The sequence below is a fragment of the Monodon monoceros genome, unplaced genomic scaffold, assembly GCF_005190385.1.
Source record: "Monodon monoceros isolate NGI ecotype Baffin Bay Population unplaced genomic scaffold, NGI_Narwhal_1 Super_Scaffold_21, whole genome shotgun sequence".
NCBI classification, from domain to species: domain Eukaryota; kingdom Metazoa; phylum Chordata; class Mammalia; order Artiodactyla; family Monodontidae; genus Monodon; species Monodon monoceros.
In genome coordinates this window covers 68881212-68897825 of record NW_021703778.1, presented here as the reverse complement: position 1 = coordinate 68897825, position 16614 = coordinate 68881212, and the positions used below count along the sequence as shown (strand labels likewise).

The following is a 16614-nucleotide window of genomic DNA, read 5'->3' as shown; positions in this document are numbered from 1 at the left end:
CTGGGGACATTGGCCCATTTGAGCTTGTTTAGAAAGTCTAATGGGAGCAGGGGAAGCCAGGCAGCAGGGATGACCAGGTGGGCATCTTGCTAGCAACTAGGTGAGCAGCTCATTGTGGCTCTAAGTGGAGGTGGTCACTGAGGTCAGGGTCCAGCCTGGTTCCCCAGTAAGAAGTGGGTTAGCTAGTAGGCCCCAGCTGCTCCCCAAAGCTCCAAGCGAGGGGCTGTCAAAGTCTTGAGCACAAACCAGAACTCTGCCCAAAAGCCACTTGTACAAATGAGAATGACTCAAGGGCCAGGGCTCCCCCCAGACATACCACATCCCAGGCTTGCAGAGGATGGGCTGTCTGCAGACCACTAACCAGTGGGGCGTCTGAAAGGGCTCTTCGAGGCCTGCCTCACCAGGAGCCCTAGGCAAAGCTAAGGCCACAGCTTCAGGGTCAGTGTCTGTGTTTGGGAGGGGCCAAAGGTCCCCACACCCACCATAAAATGAACTCTGTTATCTACCCTGGCAGCGCCTTCTCGCTGGGCATTCGGCCAAGCAGTGGACATGGAAGCAGGATGGGTGTTCGGAAGTCAGTGGCAGCTCCTCCAAGCTCACCATTGGGGGCCACCTGTCCCCCCAGCGCAGGCCAGTTCCAGGCAGAGAGAAGGTCTCTAGTCGCTTGTCAGAAAAAAAGCGCTTCATCTAGATCCCTTCTGAGCAATTGACAGGGTTGATGGTAGCTGCTGATTTCCCAAGCTTACAAAATTGGCAGGGGTGGCAAAGGGGGTTTCCGTAATCCCTCACTGATAGATTAGATGGTGGGACAGATCTCTCAGGAGCAATGGATGACCTTGAGAAAATGTGGGTGTCAAAGGGACAGAGAAATAATCTCCCTTCCTCAAAGTGCCGCCAGTGAGCCTTCTCAGTACTGGGGTAGTTGATGGAAACTTTGCTGCCGTTGCCTCCCAACTCAGGAGGCTGTAGCATTTGACTGACTGATAAGATATTGCCAGGCGCTTTCTAATTACAATTATCGTCGTCGTGGCTGTCTCTCTTAATTACTTTCTTATAATTAGCTGTTGCTTTTTCCTCAGCATTTGTGTACTTTGCAGATTTGCTGACATTTGAGAGCCCCAAAATAGGGACATTTGGGAAGGAGGGCAGAAAGGTGGGGAAAACGTGAGAGGAATGGATTCTTTTCAGGCAACCTGATAAATTTGGGGGCCTTTGCAGAAAGAAATTGGGGAAGCCAGAAGATGGGTCATTTTCTGAGCCGATGGGGAAAGAGAGCAGGAGTGAGGATGTAGGGATTGGGCTTTGTGGAACGTCTCCAAGTGTTCAACCTTGGAGGAACTATTCTTGAAAAGCCACCAAGGCTGCCATTTCGTGGGCTTGGGTTTCATTTTAGGAAACAAGCCTGGGATGGAGCACACCCTTGTTGAATCCTTTTCAGAGTTAGTTAAATAACTCGGGTCAGGGCTTCCCTGGTGGCGCAGTGGTTGAGAGTCCGCCTGCCAATGCAGGGGACATGGGTTCGTGCCCTGGTCCGGGAGGATCCCACATGCCGCGGAGCGGCTGGGCCCGTGAGCCATGGCCGCTGAGCCTGCGCATCCGGAGCCTGTGCTCCGTAATGGGAGAGGCCACAACAGTGAGAGGCCCACATACCGCAAATGAATGAATGAATGAACGAATGACTAACTCGGGTCAGGAGCAGCTTGATTTTCCCCAAAACCAGTGATGCGTTCTGAGCATCCCTGGGCCCCAGGGAGTCTTTACAAAGTGGATTGTGCTCCTTGACCAGGTGGTTGGTTTTCACTCTCTGTTCCTGTTCTTCCTCCCCCTCTTCTGATCCCCTGCAGCCCTGTGTACAGAGGAGTGTGTGCACGGCCGCTGTGTTTCCCCGGACACCTGCCACTGTGAGCCCGGCTGGGGAGGGCCCGACTGCTCCAGCGGTGAGTCTAGGGTCTTTGGGAGTTGAGCGGGGCCATGGCTCTGGCTGGGGAGGGGCCGTGCCGTGTGGATGCTGAGTTCTTTGTCCTGGGCTTGGGCTACCTAGTGAGTGTGGGCAGCGGGGAGGAAGCATACCTACCGGATGGTACTCAGGGTGGAGGGCTCCAGGGGCATGAGGGTCATGGTTTGTGGCGACCTAGAGGGGCATTGCATGTCGTGTGTATGGGGAATTGTGGGGTCATCTGTACGACTCTGGCTTTTGATGAAACGCCTCTGGATAAGGTCTTTGAGGCTTGAAGTGAAATTGAGATGCCACCTAGGGGCGCAGACCCAGGAGGTCACTGTGGTCAAGGCCTGGTCTTCAGCTTTGCTGGTGCAAAGGCTCAGTGGGTGCTCACAGAGGCTCAGGGGACTTATTTATGAGACTGATGGGTACTGGGATGCCTCTGTGTCCCCAAAAGTAGGAGAATGGGATGCTTGTAAGGCTGATCACTGTGTTCTTACATCTCTCTGGGTAGACTGTTCACATTCCCTGGGGAAGGCTCTCTGGTGAGCACGAGTGAGGCAGATGTTCTTGGGACCGACAGAGTGACTCATAGCAGCACGGGCATCATCTCTCGTGTGGGGCTGGCTGCCGAGTGGGCAGGGTACACCGGCAGCTCCTCGGGGAATTCTCTGCCAGGAGCCCAGCTGAAGGCAAATCCTTCTCCTTTGGCTCATTTTCCCTTAAATACTCACAGATGAGCCTCTTTCTAGTGGCACATTTTGCAATCAATGGCTGGTTAATGTCATGGTCTTATTAGATTTCCAAGGAGATCTTGATTAATGTTAAAGCCCAATTTTCTTCCTGCTTTGAGCTGGGATAGTATCTTTTTGTGTGTGACTTGAGTAGGTAACACAGCTAAGCTGATCCAGTAGGGGTCTAACCCCCATCATTGACCCATCTTTGGGAGCCACCTCCCTGTTCCCTGTCCCATAGTGACTGCAATGGTCGTAACAACATGGAGAAGGAATGGTGGGTCCACATTGGCCCAGTGTGGTGATCTTGCCCTTTTCCAGTCTCTGCTGGGGTGGAAACGTCTAGTTATGGTCCTTTTTTTCCAAAGGCCTTGACTGGAGCCTCTTTGTCTACCTAGTACATGGGAACATACCAGCCAAAGCAAGCTATTGGATGTGGTTTTGTTTGGGCCTGGGTTGTTACCTGGCTTGGGGAGACCAGGATCTGTTTGGGGTGCTCCAGAGACTCTCTCCAATGTGTTGGGACCTCCAGTGACTGTGGTAGCCTCCTCCTTCCACCTGTTTCCCTGCTTTGAGGTAAGTCACGCTGAGCAACAGGGCAGGGACTCCTCCAGACAATGAAAAGTACACCTGAGGAACACGTGAGTTAAAGGAATGTATTCAAGCAGTCCTTCTGTGAACTCCAGGAGGCATGCTGGCCGAAATGTTTGAGAGCTTTTCCCCACCTTGTCTGTGTTTCGTTTTGTGTAACTTTGCCTACAATGAATCTTTGATGGGGAACTATCTAACTTGGATTCTGTGAACCTTGCTGGGACAGGTCTGCTTGCTGTTGCCAGATTATAATGTCAAGCTCAGTCTGTTGGAGGTTGAAATACAGCCTGAGCCTCAGGAGTCCTGAGTGCATATAAACCACCAACCAGTGCAAGTGTGTTTGGTGCTCACTGTTTCTAGACTGTGATGATTGGGGGGCCTGGAGGGTTTTTCAGACAGAGTCTGTCTCTCAGGGTTTCCTTCCGGTCTAGTGAAAGAAGTGGAAGGGAGGCGGCCCTTGATCAATGGGAGTAGGGAGTTTAGAGTAAATCTTGCCCCTGGAGTGTGTTTACCAAGCACGTAGCCTTGTAACTTTACAGTGTAAAACTGGGCTGCCCAATTTCCACTCCCAATTCAGTCATCAGACTTGGTGCCGAGCAACCCACGGTGTTTCTACAACAAATCCACCCTCCTGGGTTGAAGAATCACCAGCTCTGCATCTACTCAAGGGCATGTACTACTAAACCCTCAGAAAGTCCTAAAAGATAAGTTCCAACCCTCTTTTGAGAGACGGCAGCATTGAATGAAGGGAATTCATAGATTCTCATTCTCAAAATCATCTGTCTCTAGCTTAAGGCCGGGGCTGGGTCATGGATCTCTATGGCCCTCCTTGCCATGTCTGAACTTTCTCCCAAGGAGCTCAGTGAACAAGGCCACAGACTGTGTGTGGGAAGAAGGTCATCTTAGAGCAGTTGATAATAGCCATTGAGACCGCACAGAAGAAACCAGAGTCCCCTTCCATGGGTCAAACCTTCAGGTATTAGAAGACAATGGTCACTTCCCCCCCCACACTCAATTTTTATTCTCCAGGCTCCTTTGTTTCTCACATGACGTGGTCTGAACTGCCTTCCCCATCTAGTTTCTCTCCATTGGCTATGACCTTTTTTCCTTTTAAACGATCATTCCTAGATCTGACCACAGATGCGGGCTTGTATGGAAAAGTTACAGTAGAGCTAAGCACTCTGTATTGAATTTTCCTGTGCGCTAGCACTTTATTCATCTTCTCATTTGCTCTTCACAGCAGCCCTATGATGTGGGAATTAGCCCCATTTTACAGATGAGCAAGTTGAAGCACAGAGGGGTTAAAGAACTTCCAAAAGGCCCACCGCTAGTAAATGATGAAACTGGGACTGTTGATCAAGTGAAAACCTAGGTCCTAAGCCTGAACACATAATTATTATGCTCTGCTCCCTTCTGGATGCTCAACCTCTGTTAATACAACCTGAGGTTGAAATAGCTCTTCGATGAGAAAACCTAGTTGCTCACAGGGGAAGGAAGGATCTGATTGAAAGACGTGGCCCTGGGATATTGTCATGGAGACAGATGAATCAGCCATGGGACACAAATTGTGATTATGTTTACTCCAAGCAATTTGACCCTGTTGGCTCTTGTGCCATTGGACCCCTGTCTGCCTGTGTGTGCTCTGTGGGGCCTGTGTCCATGGAGATGGGTATCCTGATGAGCACAATGTGTATCTCTGGAGATTTCTGAATGGGATCTGTCATTTGCATGTCTAGACATGTGACATCCTTGCAGGGAAGCTTTGATTTTTGTTTAGTCAAAAGCATCATTCTTGTTGGTGTTTTCTTCTGACTCTAAAATCGTACCTGTTCATGTTAAAAAGGAAGTTCAAACTGCACCAGCAGTATAGACAAAAAGTTAAACCCACACACCCAGCGATAACCAATTCTGGCATTTGAGTGCTTGCCTTTCCTTATTTCTCTGCACATTTGTTCTTAGAGTTAGATCTGGACACAACTTTTATTATTTAGATCAAATGTATGTGCTATTCTGTAACTTGTTTTTTTAATTCAACTGTATGTCATACACTCGTTTCCTTCTGTGGATTCCTAAAAGTGTTTAACCAGTCTCTTGCTGATGGACTTTTAGGCTGTTCCTGATTTTTCACTGTATTAGGCCCACCGTCCTTTATCAAAGATCCTTGTGGCCTGTTGGTTTAAAAATTTAGATTTTTTCAGAGTTCAGGAAGGTATATGGTGACTATATCATGTATGACATATGCCTGCAGTGGGGTTTGGTCAGCACCTTGGGATGAAACATAGTAATATTTCTGAAGTGACATATAACTGATCACATCTAGTGATATATAGAAGATATTTAACCACAAATCAGTTCCACAAAGATTTTTGGAAATTTAAAGAATTTTGGAAAATTAAAAAATAATTCCTTTGGACTCTTTAGAGATTTTTGGGTTGTTGACATGTGAATAAGGGATTGTGGTCCTGTGTAAAAATGCTGCAGTGATTCTTCTCATGCATGTATCTTTGCCCACGTGTCCCAGTTTCTTCTTAGGATAAGTTCCTGGAAGTGGCGGGGAGGATTATAAAGATCCATCGTCCTACTGCCTGCCCCTGCCCTGCCCTTTGTGGCTGCCAAGGGATTTATGATTTTGATAGACATGAAGGGGACAAATCCAGTAGTAGGATGCGGTGGGGAACTTTTCATTCTTTTATAGACTTATAACCCCGTAGCCTAATTTCTTGAAGGCCTGGACGAATTTCTTTCTGCTCCATAAAGGAAGTGAGGTGATACTGATTTGCCTGCTGGGTAGACACGTCAGCTATCGTGGATAATGCCAAGGTATTAGATGGACCAATATGGGGAAATGGAGTGGCTGCACGCTTGGTCATAAACCTCCATCTTATATAATAATGAAGAGTAAAATGATGAAAGGTCAGTTTATACTGAATAAAGACGACAGAGTGACTCTTATTAAACTGCACTAATCTCACAAGTGGAGATGAAAAGAAAATAAAGTTTTGCTATACTGAATATCTAGCTTTTTAAAGTAATTAGGAATAGTAAAGCACTGACAATGATTGAGATAGAAACATTATTCATAAGTTTTATTTCCACACTGGGCAATGGTCCAGTGTATTTCATTTATGAGGTTTCAGCTCTAAGGAGAAGGACGTGAGCCAATTCCTAAATTAAATATGCCCTGTTAACTTTTATAAATGATACCCAAGAATCAACTTGGAAATTTCAGCCTTTCATTGTATTATTTAATTACTGTATTCTTGGGTCCCGCTTCTCTGGTCCTCTGCCTCCCTCCCATGGTGATTTGCAGTTTGGGTTCTGGCCTGTAGAATGGCATTTTGGTTTTGGTCTCAGGCCTCCCCCGAGGGCTGGGGTAGACATGCAGAGAATCCCTCCCATTTCTCCACAGTCTCGCACATTCTTAGATTCCACTGAACTGGTTTTATCCATGCGAACAGAGTGCGGGAGAGTAAAAGTGCGCTCCACAGCCTCTTACTATTTGTTGAAACTGTCCCCCCTACCCACACCCCAGCCCTCCAGGCCTTATGCTCAGCACAAGACAGGGCTGCGGAGCAGGCCTGAGTAATGAATGCAGCAGGAAACAAGTTGGGCCACCACCAAGAGTAGCTTCTGCCCAGTCAAATGTGTTCTTATCTTGAATGATGTGTGGGACCCCTGGCTGACTTGGCTTTCAGCTATCCTTGCAGATTAAAATAAAACATGTACCAGCTCAGAAATATGCTTATACTCCTAAACTAGCCAGGGACTGTCTAGGTCAGTCCTTTTCAAACCACGATATATGTTTGCTAGAGATTTGTGGGGTGTGTGTGTGTGAGAAAATATACGTAACAGAAAATTTAAAGTGTACAGTTCTGTGGCAGTAAGGACATTCACATTGCTGTGCGGCGACCGTCATTATCATCCATGTCCAGTGCTTTTTCATCTTCCCCAACCGAAACTCTATACCCATTAAACGCTAACCCCCCATTCCCCACTCCCGCAACCACCATTGTAGTTTCTGTCTCTAAAAATTTGACTACTCTAGGTACCACATATAAGAGGGATCATACAACATCTGTCCTTTTTTTCCGGCCCAGGGCACGAACCCGTGTCCCCTGCAGCGGCAGGCGGACTCAACCACTGCACCACCAGGGAAGCCCACATCTGTCCTTTTGAGACTGGCTTATTTCGCTTATAATGTCTTCAAGTTTCATCCATATTGTGGCATGTGTCAGAACTTCCTTGCTTTCTGAAGCTGAATAATATTCTATTGTATGTACATATTATACTATATTTTGTTTACCCATTCACCCATCAACGGACACTTGGGTTGCTTCTACCTTGACTACTGTGAATAATGCTGCTATGAACATAGGTGTACAAATATCTCTTCAAACTCCCACTTTCACTTCTTTTGCATGTATATCCAGAAGTGGATTTCTGGAGCATGTGGTAATTCTATGTTTAACTTTTTGAGGAATCACCATACCGTTTTCCACAGAGTCTACATCATTTTACATTCCCATCAGCAAGGCACAGCGTTCTAATTTCTCTTCATCCTTGTCAACGCTTGTTAATTTCTGTTTTTATTTTTTATAATTGTCATCCTAATGGGTGTGAAGTGGCATCTCATTGTGGTTTTGGTTTGCGTTTCCCTGATCATTAGTCATGTTGAGTCTCCTTTCATGTGCTTTAGTGGCCATTTGTGTATCTCCTTTGGAGAAATGTCCGTTCGAGTCATCTGTCCATTTTTTTTCAACTGGGCTGACTTGTTGTTGGTGCTGAATTGTAGGTGTTCTTTATATTTTCTGGATGTTAATCCCTTATCAGATATGTGATTTGAAAACATTTTCTCCATACAGTGGGTTGCCTTTTCACTCTAAGTGTCCTTTTCTTTTTTTTTTTCTTTTTTTTTTTTTGGCGGTACGCGGGCCTCTCACTGCTGTGGCTTCTCCCGTTGCGGAGCACAGGCTCCGGACGCGCAGGCTCAGCGGCCATGGCTCACGGGCCCAGCCGCTCCGCGGCATGTGGGATCTTCCCGGACCAGGGCACGAACCCATGTCCCCTGCATCGGCAGGCGGACTCTCAACCACTGCGCCACCAGGGAAGCCCCTGTTAAGTGTCGTTTGATGCACAAAACTTTTAAATTTTGATGAAGTCCAGTTTATCTATTTTTTGTTGCCTGTGCCTTTGGTGTCATATCCAAGAAATTATTGCCAAATCCAGTGTCATGAAGCTTTCCCCCTATGTTTTTGTCTAAAAGTCTTATAGTTTTAGCTCATGGAATTAGGTTTTTGATCCATTTTGAGTTAATTTTTGCATATGGTATAAGGTAGGAGTCCAACTTCAGTTTTCTGCATGTGGTATCAAGTTTTCCCAGCACCATTTGTTGGAAAGACTTTTGCTAAGGATTCCTGAAGCTGTAGAGTTAAAATTTTGCACCATGTAATGGCACATTAGTTACCTGAGAAGTGATTTAAACTTTGCTCCTTAGATTAAAACAAATACAGAGGGCTTCCCTGGTGGCACAGTGATTAAGAATCTGCCTACCAATTCAGGGGACACGGCTTCGAACCCTGGTCCGGGAAGATCCCACATGCGCGGAGCAACTAAGCCTGTGCGCCACAACTACTGAGCCTGCACTCTAGAACCCGTGAGCCACAACTACTGAACCCGCGTGCTACAACTACTGGAGCCTGCGCACCTAGAGCCCGTGCTCCACAACAAGAAGAGCCACCGCAATGAGAGGCCCGCACACCGCAACAAAGTGTTAGACCCCACTCGCCGCAACTAGAGAAAGCCCCGCACGCCGCAACGAAGACCCAACACAGCCAAAAATAAATAAATTTATAGAAACAAACAAACAAATACAGACTTGTTATAGAATTGAGTGCAGAATTGGCATTTATTTAAAAAAAAAACAAAAAATGTGATCACATGAGCTTTTGGTGGACCTTTTGGGGCTATGCTGCTAGGCATCCCTGGAGACAAGGTTATTTTAGGTGTGAATATTGAGAAGCAGTGGGAAAGGCAGAAAGACCGTAACCTGATTTAGATCTCTCAGGGCTGATGACTGTTTACAGGATGGTTTATAGAGGGATCAGCATTTCAAGCTCTTTTCCTACCGCATTCTTGGGGACTCTTCCTTCCAGAGTGCTGGGCTGTCTGCAATACCCCCAGAGTCAACCTCTGTGCTCCTAGGCTCTGGAATGGCATAAGAGCTCTGATCCAGCCCACAGTACCTCGTCTTGGGGGCTCTCAGGGTCTCTGCATCTTTCCACAATGCTCAGTGCTGTCCTACCAGGCTGGGAGTCATATGACCCCCATATTGCTGGGGCTTGGGCATCCTGTTTTCCTGCGGCTCTTCACATATATGAAAGCATATGTCCACATAGTCCTGGAATGGAGTGCTAGGAAGTATAGTCTGGATCCCAGGACCTAATTTCTGGTCATGGAGCGCTCATGATTTAACTTGAAACCCTTGAAGCAGGAGCTGGGAGGAACCTCAGAAATTGTCTGATCTACTTCTTCCATTTTATAGATGGGCAAACTGAGGCCTAGAGAAGGGAAACTACTTGCCTGAGGTTACCCAGGGAGGTAGTGGCAGAGCTGTAACTTGATCCTGGGTGTCCTGACTCCCATGCCTTTTGTCTCTCACCAGCTGCTCTGGGAGTTAAAGGCTGGAGTTGTCTTAGAGACAGATGGGTCTCATTACACCAAAGCAAATGGGTCAAGTTATTCGACAGCCTCGGTGCAGGTGACCTAACGATTCAGACCCTCCTGAATCCTCTGCCCAGGTTCAAAGGCCAGACTCATGACTCCAGGTCAGGCCAGGGCACTGAGGTCAGTGATTTCCAGAGGGGTCGACCCTGCCGTCTACATTAGGGGGAGGGTCCCATTCTCAGGGATCCCTGGGCACACTTCTCACCGACAAACATGGAGACGTGACAGTCTGGAGGCAAAGGACGTAGGGGCAAAGCAGAGGTATAGGGTGTGGGCCAGGGCTCCTGCCTCTGTCCTGGGGCAGATGAAGGGGTCCAAAAGGAGATGGGCAAGGCCGGGTGGGGAGTCAGTGGACTTGGCCACACTGGTCTGCTGGGAAGGGCCATTGCCAAGACTTTGGGGCTCCTTCCCAGCAAGAGAGCACGGAGACCGAGCCTGAGTAAGGAGAGCTTACGAGAGAGGGTCAGAGAGGAACAAGAGGGGGCCACACGGTCTGAGGAGGAAGGTGAATACAGATTCCTGCTCCTACCGTGTACAGATGCTTCACATAGACGATCCATTCACTCTGCCAGCAGCCTGCCACATGTGTTACCTCTATTTCTCAAATGAAGAAATCGAAGCTCAGGGAAGTAGAGTAACCCCTGCTATTCACTCAGCTAACAAGCATCAGCTCTGGGATCAGAACCCAGCACTTGTGTTCTTCCCACAGCTCCATGCTGCCTCTGAAGGGATGAAGCCAGCTTCGGGTCCCACCTCTGCCTGGGTGACCCTAGCTAAGTCCTTCCCTCTCTCTGAGCCTCAGGTTTCTGATCTCTAAAATGGGAAGGTCAGCATGGATATTCCAGGTCTAAAAATCCCACGATGCCATGTTTCTGGAAAGCTAAGATCCAGCATCATCTCACTTAATCAAGGGCCCTCGTGACCTTCCTGACGGTGACCTCTGGGGGAGGGAGTCTGCTCTCCCCACCACCCCACTCCCTCCCACGCACAGCCCTCCTGTGATTCTCTCTTCTTTCCAGGACCTGAAAAAGGGGTGGGGCGGGACAGCCATGGGTGGGGACAGTGACTCACACCCTTGCCTCCCTCAGGTGGGGATGCCTGGGGAGCCTTGGCTGCCTCATCTGGGATGAGGCGCAGAGGGGCATCCTGCCAACCCGGAGGCCGCAGCTCACTCGTGGTTGGCTCACTACGCCAAGGCGGCTGTCAGGGTTAAAGCAACTTCAGATGAATCGCCACAAAGCAATTGCACTTGCCGTTCCTCGCGTGCTGCTCTGCCCCGCCCGCCGCCCTCGCAGAACCACCTGGGCTGCCTCCTGCCGGCATCTGGTGCGCCTCCCCGGGATGGGGGGCTCCGTGTCAGCGCGCACGCTGGGGCACAGTCACCGTGACGGGGACATGAGGGGGCTGTGGACACGGCAGCAAATGCTTTTTCCAGGTCTGTGCGGAAGAGGAGCTGCTCTTCACCCCAGAATTCTAATTTTGAACGAAAAAGTATTCAGTAGCCAGGGCTAGCGGTTCCGCTGGCTCTGCGTTCTCTATCCCTTGAGTTCCATTTAAGGCGCATTTATTGAGCACTGCGCAGAGGCCCACGCTGCTGGGGGTCCAGGGCTGAAGCGGGGGATTAGGAATGAGGAGGGCATGGCCCCCATCCTTGGGGACCTTCGAACAGAAGCCAGAGCCACCAGTACAGATAAGAGGGAGGAGAAGGTGTCAGTAGAGAGAAGGCTCTGGCTTTGATGGGAGGGGGACCTGGCTGGCTCAGGAAAGCCATCATGGGAAGAAGGAAGGAACCAAATGTGTGCTCTACCCATTTTAGAGGAAGAAACTGAGGCACAGAGAGGTTAAGTGATGGCCCACGGTGCCACAGCTGGTGAGCATCAGAGCTGGGTCCGTCAGACTCTTTCCACAGGCCGTGCTGAGGTAGGGGGGAAGGTGAGAAGTGTGAGCGCCAACTCAGTTGTGAGCAGCCTGTGATAGAGGCTGAAAGAGACCTTGAAGAGGGTTAAGAGACGTAAACCCAGCCCCATCCCGTGTCCTGGGGGCTGGGGGCTGCAGGGGAAGGGCAGCAACAAGGTAGATCTGCTGGCCTCTTTACCTCTCTGTCCTCGACTGTCGCCTCCCCCCAACCCCTGCCTCCCTCTTGTTGAGATGTCCCAGCCTTGGCTATGCTCTGGAAGCCGGTGAAGAGTTTTGTTTCCCTCCCTTCCAGAGTTTGTTTCTTCCAAAAGTGCCTCCCAGGAGAAATGGGAAATGAGAGGGAGCAGATGCCGGGGGTGCCCTGCCCTCACGGGGGCCCAGACCAATGTGAGGATGAGGCTGGGCAGGGGGCAGCCGGTGGAGACCCCAGACCACCTTCCTTCCACCCTTGGACCGGGGCGTTCTCTTGTGACGCCCACCAGGAAAGGAGGGGAGACCTGCTGAGAGCCCCCTTCCCAAGTCCAAGGGAGGCAGGTCATGGGGCAGAAGGGGGCATGGGGCCACTGCTTCTCCCACTGCTTGAGAGAGGGCAGCCTCTCAGGGTGTCACCCTTTCTCCACCTGCCTGTCAGACCAGGGGAGATAATGGGACCAGTCCCATCTGAGCAGGGTCAGGGGTCAGGCAAAGCCCTGGCACACGTGGCCTTTACTGTACCTGAAAAAGCCAGAGACTGGATAGCCTAGAGTCCGTGTGTGAGCTGCGTGTTCAGGGGGGCGCTGTCGTAGCGGGGGAGGAGGGAGGTACATTCTGCCCAACCCAGCTCTGGCCATCTGGTTCCCTGAGAACAAAATGAATAAATAAATGACATGCAGTGAGTCTCAAGGACTGGGAGAGGGAGGAGGGTGGGAGCACCTGCCTAGAATGTGACAAAAGCAGAACAGAGGGCAGCAGCCAAGCTGGCACCATCGTGCGGTCCTGGCAGGCAGCGCTGCCGCCCCTCCGGACCCCGCTTGGGCATGAAAAGGACACTGTGCAACACTCCCCATGATACACACGCACGTGCACGCGTACACACATGGCCTGCGCTTCCAGGCTGGGCATGTGGGCTGGGTCTCCATGGGAAACACAGCTCCTGGGGGGAAGGGAAGCACAGACTGCTCCCAGCCTCGCCCACCAGCCTGGAGGACCGGCCTGGAACTCTGACAGGGAGGGGGTGCATCTTCTTTGGAGCCAGAGGGCCGACTGATGGCAGGTCCCGCTCTCTGAGACCCCTGCCCCCAAGGACTTCGAGTTCCTCCCAGTCAGCCCAGAACTGCTGTGTGCCGGGCACCACGCTGGGGATGGACACGATGACCTCATTTCATCCTCCACCCCGTGAAGTGGGGATTATGACCCCTGTTTTGTGATGGAGGAAGCCGAGGTCCAGAAAGGGTTAGCCATTCTCTGAGGTCACCCAGCTGCTCTTGAGTGTGTGCTCTCTTCGCTCGGGCATATTTCTACCGGAATTCAGAGCTGTGGAGGAGATGACTTTTGAGGCTGAACGGGAGAGAGGTCTGGGCTGTGCTCCTGCTTAGATTCTCTCCTAACTTCTGTCCGGCACTTACTACACACACCGTCCTATTCATTATTATTTATTATTACTATTTCTATTTTTCAGATGAGGAAACTGAGGCTCAGGGAGGTTAAGTACCTGGCCCAGAGGCACACAGCGAGTAAGTGGCAGAGCCAGGATTCAAACCCAGGCAGTCAGTCTCTGGAGACCACACTCACGACTCTGGTTAACACTTCTTTCCAGGGCTCTCTGCCTACCCTCTCCAGCCCCTCCCACACTTCGGAGGTGGGGAGGCAGCTAAAATGCAAACCCAGGCCATGTCACTTCCTTGCTCCCCTCTGCCTGCCAGGAAGTGCCCATCCTTGGCCAGGCCTCAGGGCCCCTCTGGGTCTGATGCCTGACAAGCTTTCAGCCTTATCTCCCCCACCTCCCTTCCCCCTTCCCCTCTCTCAGCTTTCCTTTATCCACTGACCCACTGCCTTTCTGCCTTCAAAGCCCAGTTCAGATGCCGCCTCTGCTATGGCACTTCCTGATTCCCACAGGAAGTATATGTACTTGACTGCATACGTATGGCCAGTGTGGTCCGCGCCACCCTAGACGTTTACTGTTTGATTGCGTGTTTGCTATCCTCCCAGCCCCCAGCCCCTGAGACCTCTCTGTGGCAGGGTCCAGGTCTTCCTTGTCACCGTGACGCTGGGGCCCTGCACACCGCAGTTACCGGTGGGCACTCAGCACCGTGCTGAGTGGGATCCAGTGGATTTGCTCTCCCATTTTGTCATGTTGTCGTTCTTTTAGATGATGCTCTAGTGGAGGTACTTGGACCAAGGAAGAGTGGGGCTCTGGGCTGGATGTTTGGGAGAATTCAAAGCCATGTCCCTTGATCTTCCAAATCTTCTCACCTATCCGTGCTGCCCAGGCCCATGCCCCCAAGGATTGCAATGGGAGACCAGGAGTTGGATTGGTCCTTCAGAGGAAGCAGAGATCACAGCTAGCTGGAAAAGTAGGAAAAATGCCAAGAAGGCCGTGGAACCAGAGCTCAAAGAAGGATGAGATTTGAAGTTTCAGTAGTCCAGTATGGAAAGAGAGGGCATTCCAGGCACAGACCCCCAGAAGCAAGGGTACTGAACAGTGAGCAGGTCCGTGTGGCTAAAGCAGAGGGTGCCTAGTGCAGAGAGTGGGAGCCAGGCTGCACCTGGAGGCCAGGCCAGGTGGGGTGGTGCCCTTACCAGCAGCCCGATGAGCTTGGACACGAGTCCATGGGCCATGGGGAGCCCCTGAAGGCTCATTTTGCATCAACTGGGTCTGCATTGTGGAGTGGTGGAGCAACTTTTAAACTCTTTCTTAACTAACCTGTGACCAGGTCTGGTAAGGGAACAGAGGGCATGCTGGAGGCTCTGACCTGCTCCTCCAGTCCTGGCTAGTCCCTCCAGGCCAGCTGGGCCATGCTCTCCTTCCCCTGTCCCTGACTTGAGGCAACTGAAGCAGGCTATCTAGGCATCGCATGGAAGCAGATTGGATGGGGGGGATGGGGCAGGGGAGAGACCGCTGTGACGGAGTTGGTGAATGGATCTGGGCAGGGGCTAGATGGATAGATGGATGAATGAATAAATGGATGCATGTGTAGATGGGCAGATGGATGGAGGAATGGATGAAGGGGTGAATAGATGGACAGATGGAATGATGGATAGACAGGTGGACAAATTGATGCATGGTTGGAGAGAGGCATGAATAGATGGATGGAAAGATGGATACTCCTCAACTGAAAGAAGCCCTAGGGGAGAGTTTGGTCTTAATAAAACCCCTCAAGGAGGCAGCCGAACCTACGAATCCTATCTTGGTGCTAAGAGCTGTGCACCAGGAAAAACGAGTGGCATTAACTGCAAGAAACAATCGCTTCTAATTGGGCTGAATTATTCTGGCCATATAGTAGACATATTTTTATAACTTTATTAATTATTCAATTTGAGGCCTATTACCCAGGCTGCCAGAACGGACTTTCCTTATTAGAGGGCGACAGATTCCCCAGTTCTGCCACAGCCTTTGCTGCTGCAGCACTTTGGGGCAGTTGCCGCCTGCCTTGGGGCCCCACTGAGGCCTGGAGGATGGGAGGGCAAGGCTGCCCCTGAGAAGCAGGCTGGGAGTCAGAGGTCCTGGGAGCCAGTAAGGCTGTTCTAGGTGCTTCTCCTGGACATCCCACTGGCTATCACATCTGCCTCTCCTGCTCTGGCCAGGAAGGCAGAGGATATCAATATTTTTTTTTATTTTTGTCCTTCATCTCTTCTCATGTATCTCAGTGAGATAGATAGATAGATAGATAGATATTTGGAGTTACAACCGGCTTGAGTTAGGTAATAAGTTCTTTCCCAAGATGGTCCAGATTATTCCCCTACGTTTGAGAGTTTAAGGATCTTCTGGCTTCAAAATACCCATGCTCTGGGTCCCAACCTTTTATCAGGTGGAGGTCAGGGGATGTGGGATCCAGCTCTGCCCTGGCCCCTGCATTCACTGGCCTGGGTAAGACATTTACTTTTTATGGTTCCGTCTGTAAAATATGAAGAATCACTGTGCCATTGTGAGCTCACAGGGGTGACAGGAGTCAAGATGCTTGGGGTCACCTGATGGAGACCCAAGTTTGCTTCCTGGAACACTGGGCATAAATTGAATTGAGTTAAATCATCTCATACTTTATAGGCATCCACGGGAAATGCTTCCATAAAGCCAACGCTCTTTTTGTGGTGAAGATGCCCTCTTTCTGATTTCTCTGCCTGGACATTGAGACTTTTCTTATAGTATTAGCAAAACCATGACTCAATTCACTAAGTCTCCACAGAGCCTTTGTTGTAAGCCCAGAACTGTGCTAGATGAATCTGATAGAATTATCTAGTCAGTTATATTACGGTCATCAATCATTTATTAGGGGCCTGCTTTATTCAGGGCTCTGGAGATGCAGAAAGACCCAAGCTTTCACCCTGCCCTAGAGTTGCCCTCTCTGATATGGGTTCCCTTTTGCCTCTTTGTGAATCAGGATATCAGAGCTGGCAAAACAAAGTGAAAAGGCAAGGTATAGCCTGGGAGAAGACATTCACAGCACATGTAATCCATAAAGGATTAGTATCCAGAATTTTTTTTTTAATCCTACAAATCAGTAAGAACAACCA

General features: G+C 50.0%; 1 protein-coding gene across 3 annotated transcripts in view; it reads left to right on the top strand.

The window, feature by feature from the left end:
- Positions 1 to 16614, top strand: part of MEGF11 (multiple EGF like domains 11) — a 389787-nt gene that overhangs the window by 202578 nt on the left and 170595 nt on the right. For all 3 annotated transcript variants that reach the window (XM_029237751.1, XM_029237750.1, XM_029237749.1), the window contains one exon: positions 1845 to 1937. In XM_029237751.1, the coding sequence (XP_029093584.1) occupies positions 1845 to 1937 (93 nt within the window). The remainder of the gene's footprint in view (positions 1 to 1844; positions 1938 to 16614) is intronic.